The 17576-nt window shown below is 48.5% G+C and overlaps 1 protein-coding gene across 1 annotated transcript in view; it reads left to right on the top strand.

The window, feature by feature from the left end:
* The window catches only part of LOC144153455 (alkaline phosphatase, tissue-nonspecific isozyme-like), a 58427-nt gene extending 44144 nt beyond the window's left edge, over positions 1–14283 (top strand). Inside the window, exons 7-8 of the mRNA XM_077685099.1 lie at positions 11391–11681; positions 12715–14283. Of these exons, the coding sequence (XP_077541225.1) occupies positions 11391–11681; positions 12715–12923 (500 nt within the window). The 3' untranslated portion in view covers positions 12924–14283. The remainder of the gene's footprint in view (positions 1–11390; positions 11682–12714) is intronic.
* The last annotated feature ends 3293 nt before the right edge of the window (positions 14284–17576 follow it).

Raw genomic sequence — 17576 nt, 5'->3', positions numbered from 1 at the left:
ACACACAAATTTCTTGATCAATTACTTGGTATTTAGGAAGGACAGAGGTGGTGGTGGTACATCCTCAGGTGGTGTGGCCATGATTGCCCTTAAATCCTTGGCGTGCAACACTGTCCAACTACAGACCATCCTTGAGGCTGTTGCCATTGTAACGATAATCTTCGATAGGCTTATAACACTATGCTCTCTCTACATCCCTCCTGACTTCCAGCTCTCGTGGTCAGATTTCGAGGGCCTGGTAGATCAGCTACCCGATCCATACATCCTCACAGGTGATCTGAATGCACATAACTCTCTTTGGGGCTCTGCTCGCACGGATGCCCGAGGTCGCCTCATTGAGCAATTCGCAACATCGTCGGGAGCATGTCTTTTCAACCAGAAATAGCCTACACACTATAATATAGGGCGCAACATATATTCATACCTCGACATGGCTATTGGTTCCGGAATTCTCTTTCCATGTCTTGAGCAGGGTGTGGGCACTGGCCCATATGGTAGTGACCACCTCCCCGCTTCACTAACATATATAGAAAAAGACCCAAGAAGTCCATCTTACCAGAACAGGTTTAGTGAAGCAAGAGCAAACTCGAATGCATTTACAGAGACATCCAAACTACCCTACACGTCCATAAGGCACCTACATGTTGAACAGGCAACCCAACTACTTACGGCGCACATCCTCGACGCCGCCTAAAGGTCCATTCCCCATGCCTGAGGTGCCCTGCTCAACCAGAGGAGGCCTTGGTGTAATGAGGACTGTAGGCCGGCGCGAGAGGCCCAGAACATGGCGTGGGGTGGCCTTCATCGGTAACCCACGTCGGATAACCTCCTTTGTTCAAAAGGACAATGGCGATGGGAAAACGTGTGCGCCGTGAGGCAAATCGAGACAGTTGGTTTTCCTTCTTGACATCCATAAAATCATACACCGATACACAGAAGGTCTGGACACGTAAACGAAAACTGAAAGGACATCCGACACAGCCTGCCCCTGGTTAGTACCACAGGGTACACACTGGAAGACCAGGCTAACACACTCGCAAAACAATTCCAACACGTGTCCAGTTCAGCACACTACACAAACACTTTCATGAAACACAAACAATCCGTCAAAAAGAAGTCTTTACTTGATAACGACAAGTCAACCTCCCCTCATAACTCCCAGTTTTCACTTCATGAGCAGAGGGCCGCTCTGAGCACTTGCAAACCCTCAACTTCACATATACAATGATACAGCACCTACACTCAGACACTCTTTTAACACGCGTCCGCCTATATAACAAGATATTGCTTTCGGGGAACATTCCAAACTCTTGGAAGGAGGCTATAGATGTCGCTTTTCTAAAGGAAGGGAAGCACCCTTCCTCTCCTGCTAGCTATCGATCCACTGCCCTGACCAGATGCCTGTGCAAGCTTTTTGAGAAGATGATAAACCGGAGCCTCGTGTACTTTCTGGAGTAAAATGGTCTTCTCGAGAGCTGCCAGGCAGGTTTCAGGGTGGGCGATCTGCCAACGATCAACTTGTTGCGTTGGAATCCTACAGAAAAGATGCATTTGTCCATAACAAGTTCTGCCTTACAGTATTTGTTGATATGGAAAAGGCTTACGATACAGCCTGGCGATACGCCATTCATAGCGACCTCAAGCCCTTTGGCGTGTCAGGCAACATGTGGAACACTATTTCTAGTTACATGTACAAGAGGACAGTTTATGTTAAGGTTGGATCATCCCTGTTCGGGATACATGTGCAGAAAAATGGTGTGCCACAAGGCGGCGTTTTAAGCTGCACATTGTTTATAGTTAATATGAAGTCCCTCCTAAAGGCATTGCCCCCAACCATTTCCTGTACATTTATGTAGACTATGTTCAAATAGTTTTTTAAATCCTGTAACTGTCAATTTACGAGCGTCAAGTACAGGTTGGTGTTGAGAAACTTGCTGGCTGGGCGAACCCTAACGTTTTTAAGTTAAAACTGGGCAAAATTACTTGTGTTCTCCGGCAATCGCAGAATTAAGGCGGACCCTAAGATTATCCTTCATCGTGCATCTATTCCTGTAAAAAGGAGCACAAGTTTTTAGGTGTCATATTTGATGAAACACTCGTTCATTCCACACATTCAGCAACTTAAACATAAATTCCAGACAACACTGAACACTTTGAAGGTCCTCTCCCACCAATGCTATGGTGCAGACAAAGAACTCCTTCTGCGTGTCTTTACCGCCTTAGTTGAGTCTCTGTTAGACTACGGCACTGTCGCGTATGGGTCGGCATCAAAAACAACGCTAAAGATTTTTGATCCAGTGCTCCACTTGGACCTTCGCCTTGCGTCTGGTGCGTTCCGCGTTAGCCCGGCCCAGAGTCTACGTTGAATGTAACAAATTGTGCCTGGAATATTCACGAACGCACATGGATGGATTTATTATATGCTTTTAAGCTTCATCATGGAATAACCATCCTTTTAAACCTGTCCTCAACGATACATCCAGAACCCAGCTTTTCTCAAATCGTCCATTTTTTTCTTTGCCCTACTCACTGAGGGTGAGAGAGGAAGCTTCAGGTCTTTCCGTTGGGTGTTTCGATGTATGCACATCCTTATCATTAACGGAGATTGTACCACCATGGGAATTGCAGCCTGTTTTTTGTGATTTATCTTTTATGAAAATGGATACAAAACACGGTTCCGAGAACTGCCATTCTGCAGCACTTCTTGCACCTACAGGATAAATATAAATGCGCTGAATTTTATAGTGATGCCTCGATAACTTCAACTATGGTGTCGTGCGCCGCTGATGGTCCTAACTTTAATTCTTGCAGAACCACGAGCCTACACATTACGGTCTTCTCAGCAGAAGCATATTGTATTTTAATCATTGTTCAGCCCATTCTTAAAAAACAAATTGCTAATTGTCCATCATCTTCACAGACTCTTTGGACGTTGTGCGCGCATTACCGTCACCCTATCTTACCGTCGCACTGTCGTCGCACTATCGATTACCGTCGCAATATCGATCTAGTTTTTAATACCATATTATGTGTATATGCTACAAATTGTCAACTAACCCTGTGCTGGATTACATGCAATGCTAGAATCGCGGGGAATGAGACAGAGGATAAAATGGCCGCCGCTGCAGCACTTACAAACACCGTGGACATAACAACAATACCTTAGACCGACCTCAAGCCGCAAATAAGACAGCAGCTTCGCAAAACATTGCAAGAAATCTGGAGTACACAGACAGACAACAAGTTACACGCAATAAAACCACAATTAGGACGATACACTACTGGCTCACGAAAAAGATTCATCGATGTTGCCCTAGCTGAAGTGCGGATAGGCCTCACGCACGGAATACACTGCCATTTGCTCATTGGATCTCGAAGACCCTTGTGTAGCAGGGGTTGGGAGGGCCTATGCCTACTTCGCATCCTAATTACATGCAAAGCACTCCAACAACAAGACGCAAACACTCCCCTTGCCTATACACACAACACAGTCCACTACACCCAGGATTCTGGCTAGCGGATGATCCCATGATTCCTCTACAGCGCACATTTAAATTTCTTAGCGAAATCAAGTTTACACACTTCATTTCCTATCACGCGTAGTTTTTTATACCTAATTTCATGCCACGCACAATCACAACCTGGCCTTTTACACCATGCAGCTATCCTCATTGTCTTCGACTCATTTTAATTTTGTTTTCGTTGAGCGATTTTAGAGTTTACCCCTCCATCCGGCTTACATAACCACGGTTTTGGTGCTCTTTGCCCTAGTTGGCCTTGCGCCATAAACATACAACCTTCATCATCATCCCCCTTCCCTCCACTCCCAACCCGTGCGCTCGTAAACCTTCCACCGGGCCTGAGCGGGAGCAAAGAAGTGCATGATACTGTCAAACATGTCGCCCTGAACGCCCTTTAAGCTGAACAAGTGATATTGGCCCAAGTCGGCATCCCAAGCGGGCCAGTTACTGTTCAGCCGGGAGGGATTCACAGCTACTCGACCAGCTGTAACTACAGGCGGCAATGGCGGCGCCAGCGGCTTTCCGTTATCACGCCCATTCGCGCTTCGGTTCGTGCTACCACACGGAGGAAGAATACCACCACTGCATGCATTGGGGAGAAGTATGGAGGAAGTCAGAAGGTTTTTAAAGCTCATAGGATGTCACTGGTAAACGCGTGCTAGCAACGGTAGCGAAGGCCGGCTCACCGAGGCCCTACGTCCCCACACCACCCTGCCGGCACCTGGTAGTCGTAAGGCGGAGACGAAGCATAGGCCAATGGAGCGAGCGAAGGCAGAAGAGGTCCCGTGCGCGAGGAAAATACAAGCAAAAAACTCATCCACCTTCGCAATTGAGATGCGAAGACTGAGGAAAGAGCTTGGCTGGTGGTCTTCACTAGCCGTGACTTGGCTCTTCTTACGTCTCCCCTTAAGAGAAAAAAGGTTCAAAAGCCAAGCTTTATTTATGCAAACTTTGTTACGTTAATTTCACAATCCGCCCTTCTAAACTCCGAAATCAAAACTACTAAAGCGCGAATCCAAAGTCCACGCCAAAGTTCAAAGAAAACGCCTGCCCTATGAACCCAAAGGAAATGTTGTGCGCCCCGAATGCCATGATAGCGCAATCGGACAGACGCCGGTTTAAAGCGCGAGCTACACTGGTTGGATTCCGAACAATGCAAATTTTTTTTTCTTGAGGCGCGGTTTGGGGAGGCCACCAGGGGGACACCCGATGCGGTCGTGCTTCACTTCGGCTCCACCAAGTACCTCTGACGCGCGAAGTACCAAGTACCAAGCACCTTTTAACACGGCCACGAACCCAGTACCAATCCACAGAGATTCTCCAAGCGATCAACAGGAGACAGATCTCCTCACGGCAAACCATTATTTCTCATTTTACGAGCCCCCGTTGTATCGAAGCGGTGGCCGCGACGCTAACCATAAATCAAGGGTTACCCGGCCAGCGCCGGTTACGTAATAGCATCCTCGAACCTCGAACCCAAGATGTGCGTGCAAGTCGAAGGAAGAAATTTCTCCTGAGGATTTGTTTCAGGACACAGAATGGAAGCGTGCGGGAGAACGCGTGTTGAGAAACCAACAGCGCAAAGCAAGTTCGACGCCCACTGTGGCGAATACCCAAGCCAAGAAAGCAGCGAGGGGAATTAATAACATCAAGGCCTCGATAATCAAAGCCTCAAGAATGCCAGTCGTACCCCTGGAAAAAATCAAGATAAACATACAACCAAGAGATGGCCTTGACATCGCCAAGCTAGGGGCCACGGAAATATTCTTGGCGATGCAGCGAGCGGCTGGTTTCAATAACGAATACAGCGAGGACATCCTGTGCCCGAGCCTTCCCCAGAACATCATCGTGGTTAGGACATCCAAAGAAGAAAACACCACACGCCACCAAGGGCTTCGAGAAATAAGCGTTCTAGGCAAGCTGTACCAAGCCAGCACCTACTGCGCCGCCCTACATGACACTCTCAAGGAGGTTATCAGAAGCATCCCAACCAGGATAAGCTCAAGAGAAGTTGACGCCATAATAGTAAATCCGAGAAACCCAACGGCCGTGGCAACAAAAATAATCGGCAGCGCGACAACGGTCACCTTATAAATCGAGGGCTCGGAAGTCCCCAGCTTCGTTAGACTCGAAACTGGACTCCTCCAGTGGCACCTGTACAAGAAACAAATAGAAGTTTGCCACAAGTGCGGACACATGGGGCACCGCAAAGACGTATACCCAACACTAACCGCCCGCACATGCGTGGGATGCAAACTTCAAAACCCCGAGGAGGGTCACCCTGTACACCAAGTGCCAAGTCAGCGGCGGCGCGCACCCAACCACCGACATAGAGTGCAAGGTGAGATACAAGACACCGTACGTCGCACACAGAAGGCAAAGGGAGCGACGAAAGGTCGACAACCAGCTTGAGGACGAGCGCGAATTCCCGGCACTCACAAATCAAGCGTCGCACAAGTCACGAACGCCTTTCAGGAATCGCTCGCAGTCGAGAGGGACCAAACACCGGAAACGCAGCTCCAGCGCCGACGACTGCAAAACCAAGAGGCCATCTCAGCTAAACTAACAAAGCACGAGGGACCATGAAAGGAAGTCAACCGACACCCAGAAAGAAGCGAAGCAACTGATCAACAGTAAAATATGAGATAATCAAGGAACGAACTGCGGAAAGAAAACGCGGCCATGAAAAGAGAAAATACAGCCATGCAATCCACCATCCCGGAACTCAGCGGAAAGCTGGAAGAGAAAGGAACAACTGAAATCAAGACACAGCAGAGCGAACAGCCGGGTACCAGCAAGACCAGCGTGAGCGTCCAAAAGCGGGTACTAAGAACGGAGTGCTCGAGGCACGCAAAGAACAGCGTCGAAGACAGCAGTAAGACGCTCGAGGGGATGATGATGGCCGTGAAGACTGCCTTAGATTCTATTCAAACCACTTTCGTGGAACATTACAAGTACATTGCCCTCAAAAGAAATGTAACACTAATCATGAGCCACCCCGCCTTCGCTCAACCACAGCAAGGCAAACAAGCACAACCTAATGAATTCCACCTGGGACAAACATGGCCACCGGCACAACAACCGTAGTGGGTTGGCAATGGGCTTATCCTGGTTTGGATGCCTCTGATCACCCCTGTGACAGTGTCATGTGGAGCGGCGCAGTAGGCGCTGACTTCGTATAGCTTGACTAGAACGTTTATCACTCGGATGCCTTGGTAGCGTGTGGCGTTTTTCAAGGAAAGCGAGAAGTCGTCCAGCATCACATCGAGCAAGTCAGCAGGAAACCGGACGTGCTGCTACTGCAAGAGACCCTTTTGAAAACACCATCCCTCCCAGATTACAGGCTGCATAGGGTCCCTGCAGGTGGCAGAGGAGTATGCAGCCTGGTCATGGAGGGGCTAAGATTCGTCGACCATGAAATCAAGAACGTCGGCGCCGAGCACACGCTCACGGAACTCGTTCCGAAGAAGCACCCAAAGCATAGCATTTTCATCCTAAACTTGTATAGCAACCCGTCGCAGAGGCAACAGAGATTTAGAAACGTCCAAGACAAGGCGGGCGAAGCTGCCTACAAGCACGTGCTGCTCCCTTTCGGGGTCTTTATCGCAAGATACACAGCATGGGGATACGCCAAGAGTAATATCAAGGGGAGGAACCAGCCGCTGGACGCACGCGAGCGGAACTTTCCGCTGATCACAGACTCCGTACGCCCATCCAGAATTGGGAACTCGATTCCCAGAGACACCACCCCGGACCTCAGTTTTGTGAAATATTACGAGACAGCCACGATTACCAGGCGAAACACCGGGGACGGCCTCGGTAGCGATCACACGCTAGTGGAAGCCTCCATACCCATCCGAGACCCTGCTGACAACAGCAAGAAGTACACCTGGATTGACTGGAACGCTTTCAGAAAAGCCAGGGTAAAAAGCGGCGGAGGCGAAAGATGGATTACATAAAATAGTGGCGTAGCAGGATCACCCTGGACATGCGCAATGCAACCAGGGAAATGGAGACTGAAGTCGAAGTAGACAGGATGAACAATAGGTTAGCCCACCTTATAGAAGCCAAGAAATTCATAATGAACAGGTGGAAGGGACAACGACGTAATAGAAAACTACAAAAAAAGCTGGCGTAACGCAACAAGACGATCGAAGAGTACTGTCTGCACGCAACAGTGGAACGAGCTGTGCAACGCCGCTGATAGCCAGATGCACAACGGTCAGACCTGGAGCCTGCTCAAACTCCTCCTTGATGAGATCAAAACCAAATCCCACCAAACGGATCGGTTGGCAAAACTGCTGCACAAGGAGGTCACGAAGCACGGAGCCCAAAGCGTTCAGTGCAGACTACGGCACAAATACAACCCAACAACCCCAACAGACACCACGAAACATACCAAGGCGAATCCAGGGAGCGTTTGGACAGAGACATCGACGTCGAGGAGGTCAGGACGGCACTGCACAAGCTCAACTCCAGATCGGCACCCCGTCCGGACCTCCTCTCAAATAAAGGTCTCAAGAACCTGGACAACAAATCCATCGAGAGCCTGAAAAAGTACTAGAACAAGTGCTGGAAGAGTGGCGCCATCCTGAAGCAGTGGAGTATGGCCAACACAATACTAATCGGCCAGGCAAGCCACCGAGCACCGACAACCTCTGCCCGATGCCGCTCACACCATGTTCTGGAGCACGTCCTGCTTAATGAATGGCAGGAGTATCTCGAAAGAAAAGAACTATACCCAGATACAATCATCAGCTTCGGAGAACAGTTCCGCACTCAGGACGCCTTGATTCAACTGAAACAACCGATCATCGACGGAGACTCCTGCGATACAAAGGCAATACATGGTCTTGTCCTGCAGAATGCCTTTCATAAAGTCAAGCACTCGGCAACCCTGAGGCGGATATTACGACCGAACATGGGCGGGAGGACATATAACTATGTCAAGGACATTCCATCGAACACAACAGCCGAGCTGAAAGCGGGCGACCTAAAGATGGACAAGAAGAACCTCGGCAGCACGCTGATACCATCTCGTGATGATACAAGTCGCAGTAAACCTCAAGCAGATGGAGGGAGTGTAGCATACAATCCACGCGGATGACATCACGCTGCGGTTTTGTGTTGGCAGCAACGGCCATGTAGAAGCAACCCTACAAACAGCTGTCGACGCGATTGAACACTGCCTCGAGGGTACGGGACTTCAATGCTCACCGAGCAAGTCCGAACACTTGGTGTACCTCCCGGGCAATAGATAGCATAGGAAAAGAATGAGGAGAGAATGAGAGAAAATCCAAATTAGAACCAAAGCAGCGACGGTGATCCCGACGGTGAACAGAATTAGTGCTGGGGATGACCGTCGGGGACAACGGGAGAAACAGGCACCACCACCCGCGTCATCGGCAAAGCGGAAACTGCAATGAAACTCCTCAGAAGAACCAGACGAGGAAGGGTGGAATGAGGGAGGACAGCCTCGCCAGACTAATTCAATCATTTGTGGTCTGCCACATTGAGTACCTGGCGGCTTTTCACAGATGGAAGAGTGGCGAGAAAATCAAGATCGACATAATCATACGGAGAGCCTACAAGACGGCCCTAGGACGGCCGGAAACCACCAAAACGAACTAGCTACATCAATTGGGTGTCTAAAACACGCAGGAGTAAATAGCTGAAGCACAGCCCGCAGCCCAGCTTGAAAGACTGTCGATAACTAAAGCAGGCAGAAAAATCCTAGACAACTTCGGTGTATTATATCACGACCACCAAGGCACCAAGAGTCCGATACTGGACAAAATCAGACATGGCTACAGAGTTGATACTATCCCCAAGAATTTGCACCCGGAATACAACCAGGGAACAAGAAAGGTTAGAGCCAAGGCACTCATAGACCTACATACCGGCGACGAGGGCGCCAGATACGTGGACGCAGCCGAATACGCCGCCCGCAAAGGCTTCGCCGTGGCGGTGGTCGACGCCAACGGGAACACTCGAGCGGCCGCCAGCACCCTAGGCACGCAAGCAGAAGCCGAGGAGATAGCCATCGCCCTGGCCTTCGCGGATCGGTACTGTCAGAACGTCCGAAACGACTCGAGGCAAGACATAAGTAACTTTGCCAAATGGGGGATCGACCCGGCGGGGATACGCGTACTACAAGCAAGAAAGGACGAGAACGTCCGCATCAAGTGGTTGCCGGTGCCCGCAGGAAAGGCGTCGCAGAGAAACGAGAACCACAATGAGACGGCACACGCCGCGGCGCGAGGACTAACCGACCGCGACGAGGCGGCTGAAGACCGCTGTGGTTCAGCACCAAAGACCGCATGGTGAACTACACTGAGATGACGAAGTCTTTCAGACAGAGCCGCGGGCTTCTACCAGCACCCTGTAAAGGGCTCGACAGATCCCAGGCACTTTTGTTTCGACAACCGCAGACGGGCATCCTACCCAGTCCAGCGTTACTAAACAGGATGTACCCCGAGACACACCAGAGCGAATGTTTCCCGGAAACGGCACCTTTCATGGACATGCTGTGGGGCTGTACAAGGAATCCACGAGAAGCAAGATCAGGAAGCATACCGCCGTGACCGGAAGCCGTGGAAAACCAAGAACAACTCTGGGCCGTCCAGCAGTCCCTCGGGGCACTGGCCAGGCAGGCACCCCACGAACCGGGAGCAGCAAACTGGGATCCACGCCGGGCGCCTGCCGGGAGGACGACGTGAAATCAGTTTACGCGTGCGCGCACGTACTGCAGGCACCAATAAAGTGTGTCCAACCCAATCCAACTCTTGAGGCGTGCAATCCCAACCCCTGCTTGTAGGCCTCTTGCCTTCTCATCGATTCCCCTCACACTTCTAATATTTTCCCTATATACACTTCGCCGAGAGAAGTTTTCCGTTCAACATAGTGACGGACAGAGCTCAAGCTTAAATATCTCCGCTGTCAAAAGTGCCCCCTCTGAAAATGGTGTAGCGGCTTCACAAAATGTGATGCCATGGCTTCTCCTAACCTTTCCTTTCGTGCATACGCGAAATGGTCGAGTGATCGTCGCTATGGATCTGGGGCCGCTTGACACGGCTCACGCACCCTTTATATCTGCACCCAGGACTTGATGGTGCAAAATCGGGGCCAGAATGGCGATGGCGCTCTCAAGCGTCACCGAACTGTTAGATGCTGCAGGAAAACAGTGATGCCAAACAAGATAGATGATGACAACATAAATTTTAATGGGGAGCACCCATTCTGCACGACAACGGCTACGCGCCACCATCATCAAAGATTTGTGGGGATGGTGCGGGATATGTGGCACTGCCAACCCTCTTCCCGTGTAAATATATTCACTACAGTGTAAAATACTTTAAGTGCGGAGAACTTTATGGGCCAGGCTTGTCGACGTCTAGACACCGTATTTACGTGAAAAGCGGCGTCATTCACTTAAACCGAGGGTTCGAAAAGGTCGCCGCCTACTTTGGCCGAGGTCGAGCCTGGGTCTCTAGCGTAACTAATCCGATGTCAATCCCATGGGGCCACATAGGCAAACGCTACTCATTTGCAAAGTGTTTGGGCTGATCTTTCTGCGCCTCCGTTGCCGCGGAGGCTGCCGCTGCGAAGCTGAGAATAAGTACACAAGAAAATAAAATATGGGAAAATCATGAACTAACCCATTAATTACTCCTAATTATGAAAATTCAACCCAGTGTACCTAACGACTTTTTCAGCAGCTACGGCCTCCTCTCCTAACTACTTTTGGTATCAACCCCGGGCTGATACTGAAACCAGTATAGAGATAAGGCCACAGCCGCTCTTAAGTTCAGTGCAAGCGCTTAGTTTTTTTGCCACTAAACACCGTGTGTGTCGTGGTTTCCCGTCCAGGAGGACTGATTGACCAGGCTCACCACGTGAACCATGCAGCCAAGGCCCTGAGCGAGACGGTCGCCATGAGCGACGCCATTGAAGCGGCACTGAAGCTCATCGACTACCGGGAAACCCTGTTCCTCGTGACTGCCGACCACTCACATGGGTTCACCATGAACGGCTACCCGCCTCGGGGACACCCAATCCTGGGCGAGGCGGGAGTTTCAAACATCGATGGCCTACCCTACACCACTCTTATGTACAATACCGGCCCATCCAATTCGGAGCGAATTTATGGCGACAACACTGGTATGTTTCCACCTTACGATAATACTTTTGGTTAGGTGTGGGCCAACTTCCTTGTAGTACCACCGAAACAGTCGGGTCATATTTGCAACCACGGAATAGTCAGCATCCAATCGTATTTGCCATCCGTGGTTGAGTTCTTTCCCGAGGGCTTATTTGCGGGAAAACGTGTGCCTGCGCTATACTCAGATTTGGGCAACAGCATCCCCCCGCCCTTATCTCTAGCCACTGAAAATACAAGTTTCCTCAGGATGTCGCCTCAGGATGTTCACATAAGGGTAGTTGAAGCTAGAAGTTAAGCGCAGGCTTCTTCCTTGGTGATCACGATATGGTACAATATTTTTCCTTCACGTACATGGGCGATTGCGAAGGGGTGACAATACTGTTGCAGCGGCGTACTCGTGAACAAACAACACCACCTGCATAACACTGCCTGTCGCATCAGCCGCATTGCATTGGGAGCAGTATGGACACCTGAGGCATGCCTAGGGTTCCACGATGCCAGCGCCACCGCAAGCGGAGACGGGTATGCATTTAGGCGCCTCAGGCATGCATGTCCGCTGGTACATGCCGCACTACGGATCAGCAAAAAAACTAGCCTTCCTAGGGTCACAAAGCATGGACACACAGGGCCGCCACCTTGCAAGGGCTGCACAAGCCCTGTAAATTGTTTCGCATAGTTTCCGTGAAGCGGCGGTAGCCGGCGAAAGTTTTATACAACCCTATTGGACAGTACTCAGGCCGGCAGCACGGGGAAAGGCTATCCCGAGGGGAAGGACAAGACAGAGCACCATGAAAGTGGCTGCTTCGCCAGTGTGCTGACGTGTTAGTCTATTTTATACCGGCCGCCTTGGAACATCAGGCGCCGCCCATCGTCATCCTGGGCTTCATCATTCTATCACTCTTTATCAAACTTTATCAAACTGCTGACAACACGTTAAGGTCCATGTGCGTACGTTGATTCGAATAAACATTTTTGATCCACGCATGACTCGCGTAAAACGTCCACCTTCTGACCAGCGCCGACGTCTCGCAGAGGCCGACGACTACCGCCAGGTGCGCAATGTACCGATCAAGTACGCCGTGCACGGGGGCGAGGACGTGGCCTTGTACGGCATGGGACCCATGGCCCACCTGGTGCACGGCGTTCTCGAACAGCACGTGGTGGCGCATATCATCCACTACGCAGCCTGCCTCGGGGACGGCGTCGAAATGCGGTCCAAATGCGAGGAAAGGAACCCTTAGTTAGCCACGGGACTCTTCCTTGATTTTCGCAAATGGTACACGTGCACATCACCAATAATGAACGAATTTTAGCGCCACCAGTAGGCTTTTACGACGGGGAGAGAAGCTGGTTTTGAGATGAAATTCTAATAAACCTGACGTAAGGGTTCTTTGACGGAGAAAGACTAATTGCCCCTACAGGCGTGCTATCTGCCATCTGTGCTAAGTTCTTTAGGCATTTAGCAGATTTAAACATGCCCTCATGGCGTCGAGGGTACGTTCGGTCTTAAGAGATAAGGGCACTCTCTTGAGCAGGTTATGAGGGCAGTTCAGTTAGTGACAACTGCTCCTGATTTGCTGATTATTTGCTGATTGCCGGTTTGTCGAAGCACCACGACCTTCACAGATAAATCATATAGACAGCAGGCATTTATTGGTTACGAAATGAGACTCAGCCTGTTGAAGAAATTTGGTGACCTATAGGCCGGTTATCCGTGACATCAACGTTTAGGTCTTTTATTGGAGCCTGAAGTGAAGGCTTACAAAAATGTTCCCCTGATTGCAAGACTTGCTAGAAGTACGGTGCAAATTTTCTGCTTACATCACGTCCCCACACCGATATTTTAGGCAAACTGCTCTTTCAAAAAATCTAACTATTTCAGAGCGCTCTTATTTGGATAGAAACACCTCGCTATGCTAATTTTCAACGTTCATTTGACATTGCAGTACAGTATCATCATTTTTCCGGGGTTCACTTTCATTTGAGCAGCAGAGACACATACAAGTTTATATTGCAGATCTCAGCCTTTCGAGGAGCACTGTTCTGCCGGTATGACAACTGCCGACTCGTCGCTGTAGAAAAGCTCGGAGAGAGTTGTTTGTTGTGAAATGTTTCCCTCTCATCGGTTTTTGACGAAAAGGTACCAGTACTTTCTTGTCACATTACTTTACAGAATCTAGTATGCTGTTCTGCCTCATTGCCCAAAGGTTGATTGGTGTTTTTAAGTGCTTCTTTCTTGTGGAATATATTGTGGAGTGGAATAAATTCGCCCCGCGAGTGTCTGTGGAACCAAATTTCACTGAAAGCTTTGTAAATACTGATAAAGATTTCTAAACTATCATGGGTTACTTTTTCTTCTTTGTCGTTGCACTTTGGCTTGCGTACCTTTTGTGCGTATGAGTGTCGTATATGGTGTGCTTGCCAACTCTGTAACGGCCTCTAAGGGCTTAAGGTATCTGAAAATACATATTCAGGTTCCGTAGATTTTTTGGTTTCCGTTATACTGTCTACGTGTGCAAAAACTCACTGCACAAATTTGACGCACAAGCGCGAGGTGCTAGCATGTGTGCGTGGGTTTCTCTTCGAAGTAGAAGGCTTTCGTGTGCGTTTCCTTGTTTTCTTACTCACTTGCTCGCTTTTTTTTGGCTCCGCACTTTTGGACATGTTGTCGTTATTTATTTTTTATTTATTTATTTGGTTTTTGTTTTTTTATTTATTTATTTATTTATTTATTTATTTATTTATTTATTTATTTATTTATTTATTTATTTATTTATTTATTTATTTATTTATTTATTTATTTATAAGAAACTGCACACTTGGCTGCCAGGCAGTGAGGGGTTATGGGTGGCCCAAAGATTGAATAACGTAGAACAACAAAAATTGCATATTCGGGGAACAACCCATCAGAGGAACGAAAACTGAACAAGAACTACGTTCGCTAAGATGACAATTACGCAAGAAAAACACCGTAACTAATTGAAACCAGCACTAAAAAACGATGAAATATCAAGGCATTGCAGAAAATCAGGAGATAAGATCGTAATATTTACGGGGAATTTCAAAATGCTTGATTTAAAACACACATTCCCATTGGATCATGGAGCATGTTGGCCAGTGAACAATGGGTGAATGTATCATTTCCTGCTAATTTCAAGTTTATCCTTGTAAAGAGTAAATACTGGTGTAGAGAACAAATGAAGAAATGCAGTGTCCTTCCACTCTGTGAATAAGGATGACCAGCGAAGCTTTGGTGCATAATGCTAGGATCGTGTTAGCGACTAATTGTCATGTAATTTGTTTCCGAATAAATCCTGTAACGCAATAGTTGCAGCCCTTTTCTATAACCGCACTCCCTGCATACTTCGCCGCGTATTGACAGCGACAGTAAACCTGTAACGTTTATAACTTCACGGTAAACTTATTAATTATGACAAGGAAATAAAACTGCGCGTAATGGTAGAGTCCTCTTTCCTGCTAAGTACCATATAGTTTTTCCGGATACTGTCTATAACACAAGAGTTAGCGCTGTTTTCTGTAATCATACACCCTACTCAGGTGGCCATGATTTTTGTGTAACACTCAATCTGGAGAAGCCAGCTTACAAGGACTGATCATCTCAAATTCGGTTTTACCTCTAAACACAGAAGCATTGCTGGGAAGACCTTATTTCAGGGGCAGTATAAGCTGTCATATCAAACATGAAGGCTCTGGACCCTTTTGTTATTTTTTATGAATTTTCTTTCATAGTGAGAACCCGTGATTGCACAGCAGAGAAATATGCTCAAGAGGGCGCATGGCAGGATACCAGCTGAGAGTGTTTTCCAGGCCAGCTTAGAACATCTCCCCTGTTAAAAATGCGCCCATACATTGACCCGCGAAGCTGTAACGCGCGGCAGGTGCTTGCCCGTGTGGTACTCCTTGAGGTCCATCAAAGCCTGCTCTTGTGCCCAGGATGAAGCGTCTGCAGGGCGTAGACGACCTCGTCCTCGTTTCTGCTCGCGTCGTCGCTGATCGTAAGCTGCCTGCTGCTAGGGATTACGAATGATGCGTGGCCTCCGCAATTCGAAGTAACGTATGGCCGGTGGTTGCCCTTGCCACATAGACGCTACTCGCCTTGCACCGAGGCACTACCTACAAGCCGTTATAACTTCAGCTGTGTTTCACGCTGTAGCTCGGTGCGGGCGCGCTCTCAGATAAACACAACCACACTGCCTCCCCTACTGCTAACTCCTCTCTAGGGTGGGTTTTTCACGCATGCTTTTCAGGTTGCGCAGGATGAGTTTCCTACCAGCATCGCCAGATTTCCGTTTAGAATAGATATATACAGCTTCGCTTAAAAAATATTTGAGCCGACCCGGATAACACCGTATTGCAAGGCTTTCTGAACCTTTTTGCGGAGAAGAGTCGTCGGGAACGTTTTCTAACTAAAGCAATTGTAAATAAATGTTCCTGAATTTCTGCATGCTCTCAAGGTTTCTTATAATGGTCTAGTGGAAGTTTTGTAAGCTTGGAGTTCGTTCTAGTGAAAAGATTTCTATAGCAGTCTTCAGAAAAGACAACGAGCGGGGCCTTCCGCAGTTAACTACGCCGGTCCATAATTCAGCGTCCATGGCCCACAAAATGGCCGACTTCTCAAACGATAAAAAGCAAGCCAACGAGAGCTCAGAATCGCGCCACATTTCTCAGGAAAGCTCCTATCAGCAAACTGAATAATTGAGTTGAAAAGAAAGTTGGATACATTTTGCTCTAGGCGGTATTCGAACCAGGATCTTCACGAATGCGAGACAAGCCCAGAACTTCAGAACCTCCACAAAACAAACAATTTTATCAAGCTGAATAAAGGTAAACCTGAATGGTTTGTGGCCTTAGACTTGAAAACGTGATTTATATATGTGCTACACGAGCGCTTCAAAGGACATCCCAGTTAAATGACCTTCGAAATTTCAAATGTCATTCGAACTGAAAGGAGGTACGCCGATCTACGCAACAATTATCATGAGCAGTTGGAAGTTTGCGCGTACATCCACCATATTTTGGTTGTGCCACCACTGCCCAGTTTCTTTTTCGTAACTTGACAAAAAGATTTTTTATGGTTATTTTAGTCATATCACAGATGGTAACCTACCGACACGTACAAAACAGGTAGTTTTTTTTTTCCCCGTGGCCTGTTTTGTCCGGCACCAAGTTACCTTGTAATCGTGAATCGAATGACCGAAACCCAAAGTGTCATGCGGTTAAAGAACAAAGTCCTACCCGTAAAGAATTATTTTTGTCAAGACGGAATGCAGAAACTGCGTCCGAGAGTACAAGCGTTCGCGTTTTCAAGGCCTTTTAGAACCTCAAAGGTCTTTTGTGGTGCTCCTTTGACCCAAATGGCAGCTGAACCGAATGCCTTTGAAAAACGTCGTGTAGCAGCTGAAAGTTGGCAATGCAGTCAAATGACATTCTGTTTATAGGCCTTTCTACGGCCTTTGGTTCAAACGGGTCTTTGAAACGCCCGTGCAGCGGGGGTATCAGAGGCACGTATTACGGGAGAAATCTAAGCACTAAGCATGGTAATGACACCAGTAGCACTTAGTTCAGTTGCAAGGCACATTACACCCCCCCCCCCCCAACAGCTTGAAGAGCTAAGAGCAATTGTCCAAGCCTTTCAGTCACGGTATCCGAAAGAGGCACAAAATGTCGCAAAGGGAAAAGGATGACGATGATAATGATACGCCACGTGTACATGCGCATCGCTGGACACGTGCCTCTGCAGGCACAACTCATTACTGTGCACCGAATGAACGCACTCCCTTCCTCTACACACTTGTAAAAATTACATCACGCCAGTTGGGTGACAGTAAACTCTGAACCGCTTATATGGATATCAGCTGTGAAATATGGCGGCG

This window comes from Haemaphysalis longicornis, unplaced genomic scaffold (assembly GCF_048455015.1).
Source record: "Haemaphysalis longicornis isolate Haplotype H1 unplaced genomic scaffold, Haemaphysalis longicornis Haplotype H1 scaffold_9, whole genome shotgun sequence".
In the NCBI taxonomy this organism is placed as follows: domain Eukaryota; kingdom Metazoa; phylum Arthropoda; class Arachnida; order Ixodida; family Ixodidae; genus Haemaphysalis; species Haemaphysalis longicornis.
Note: the sequence above shows the minus strand (reverse complement) of the source record. Positions and strands in the feature narration are given on the sequence as shown.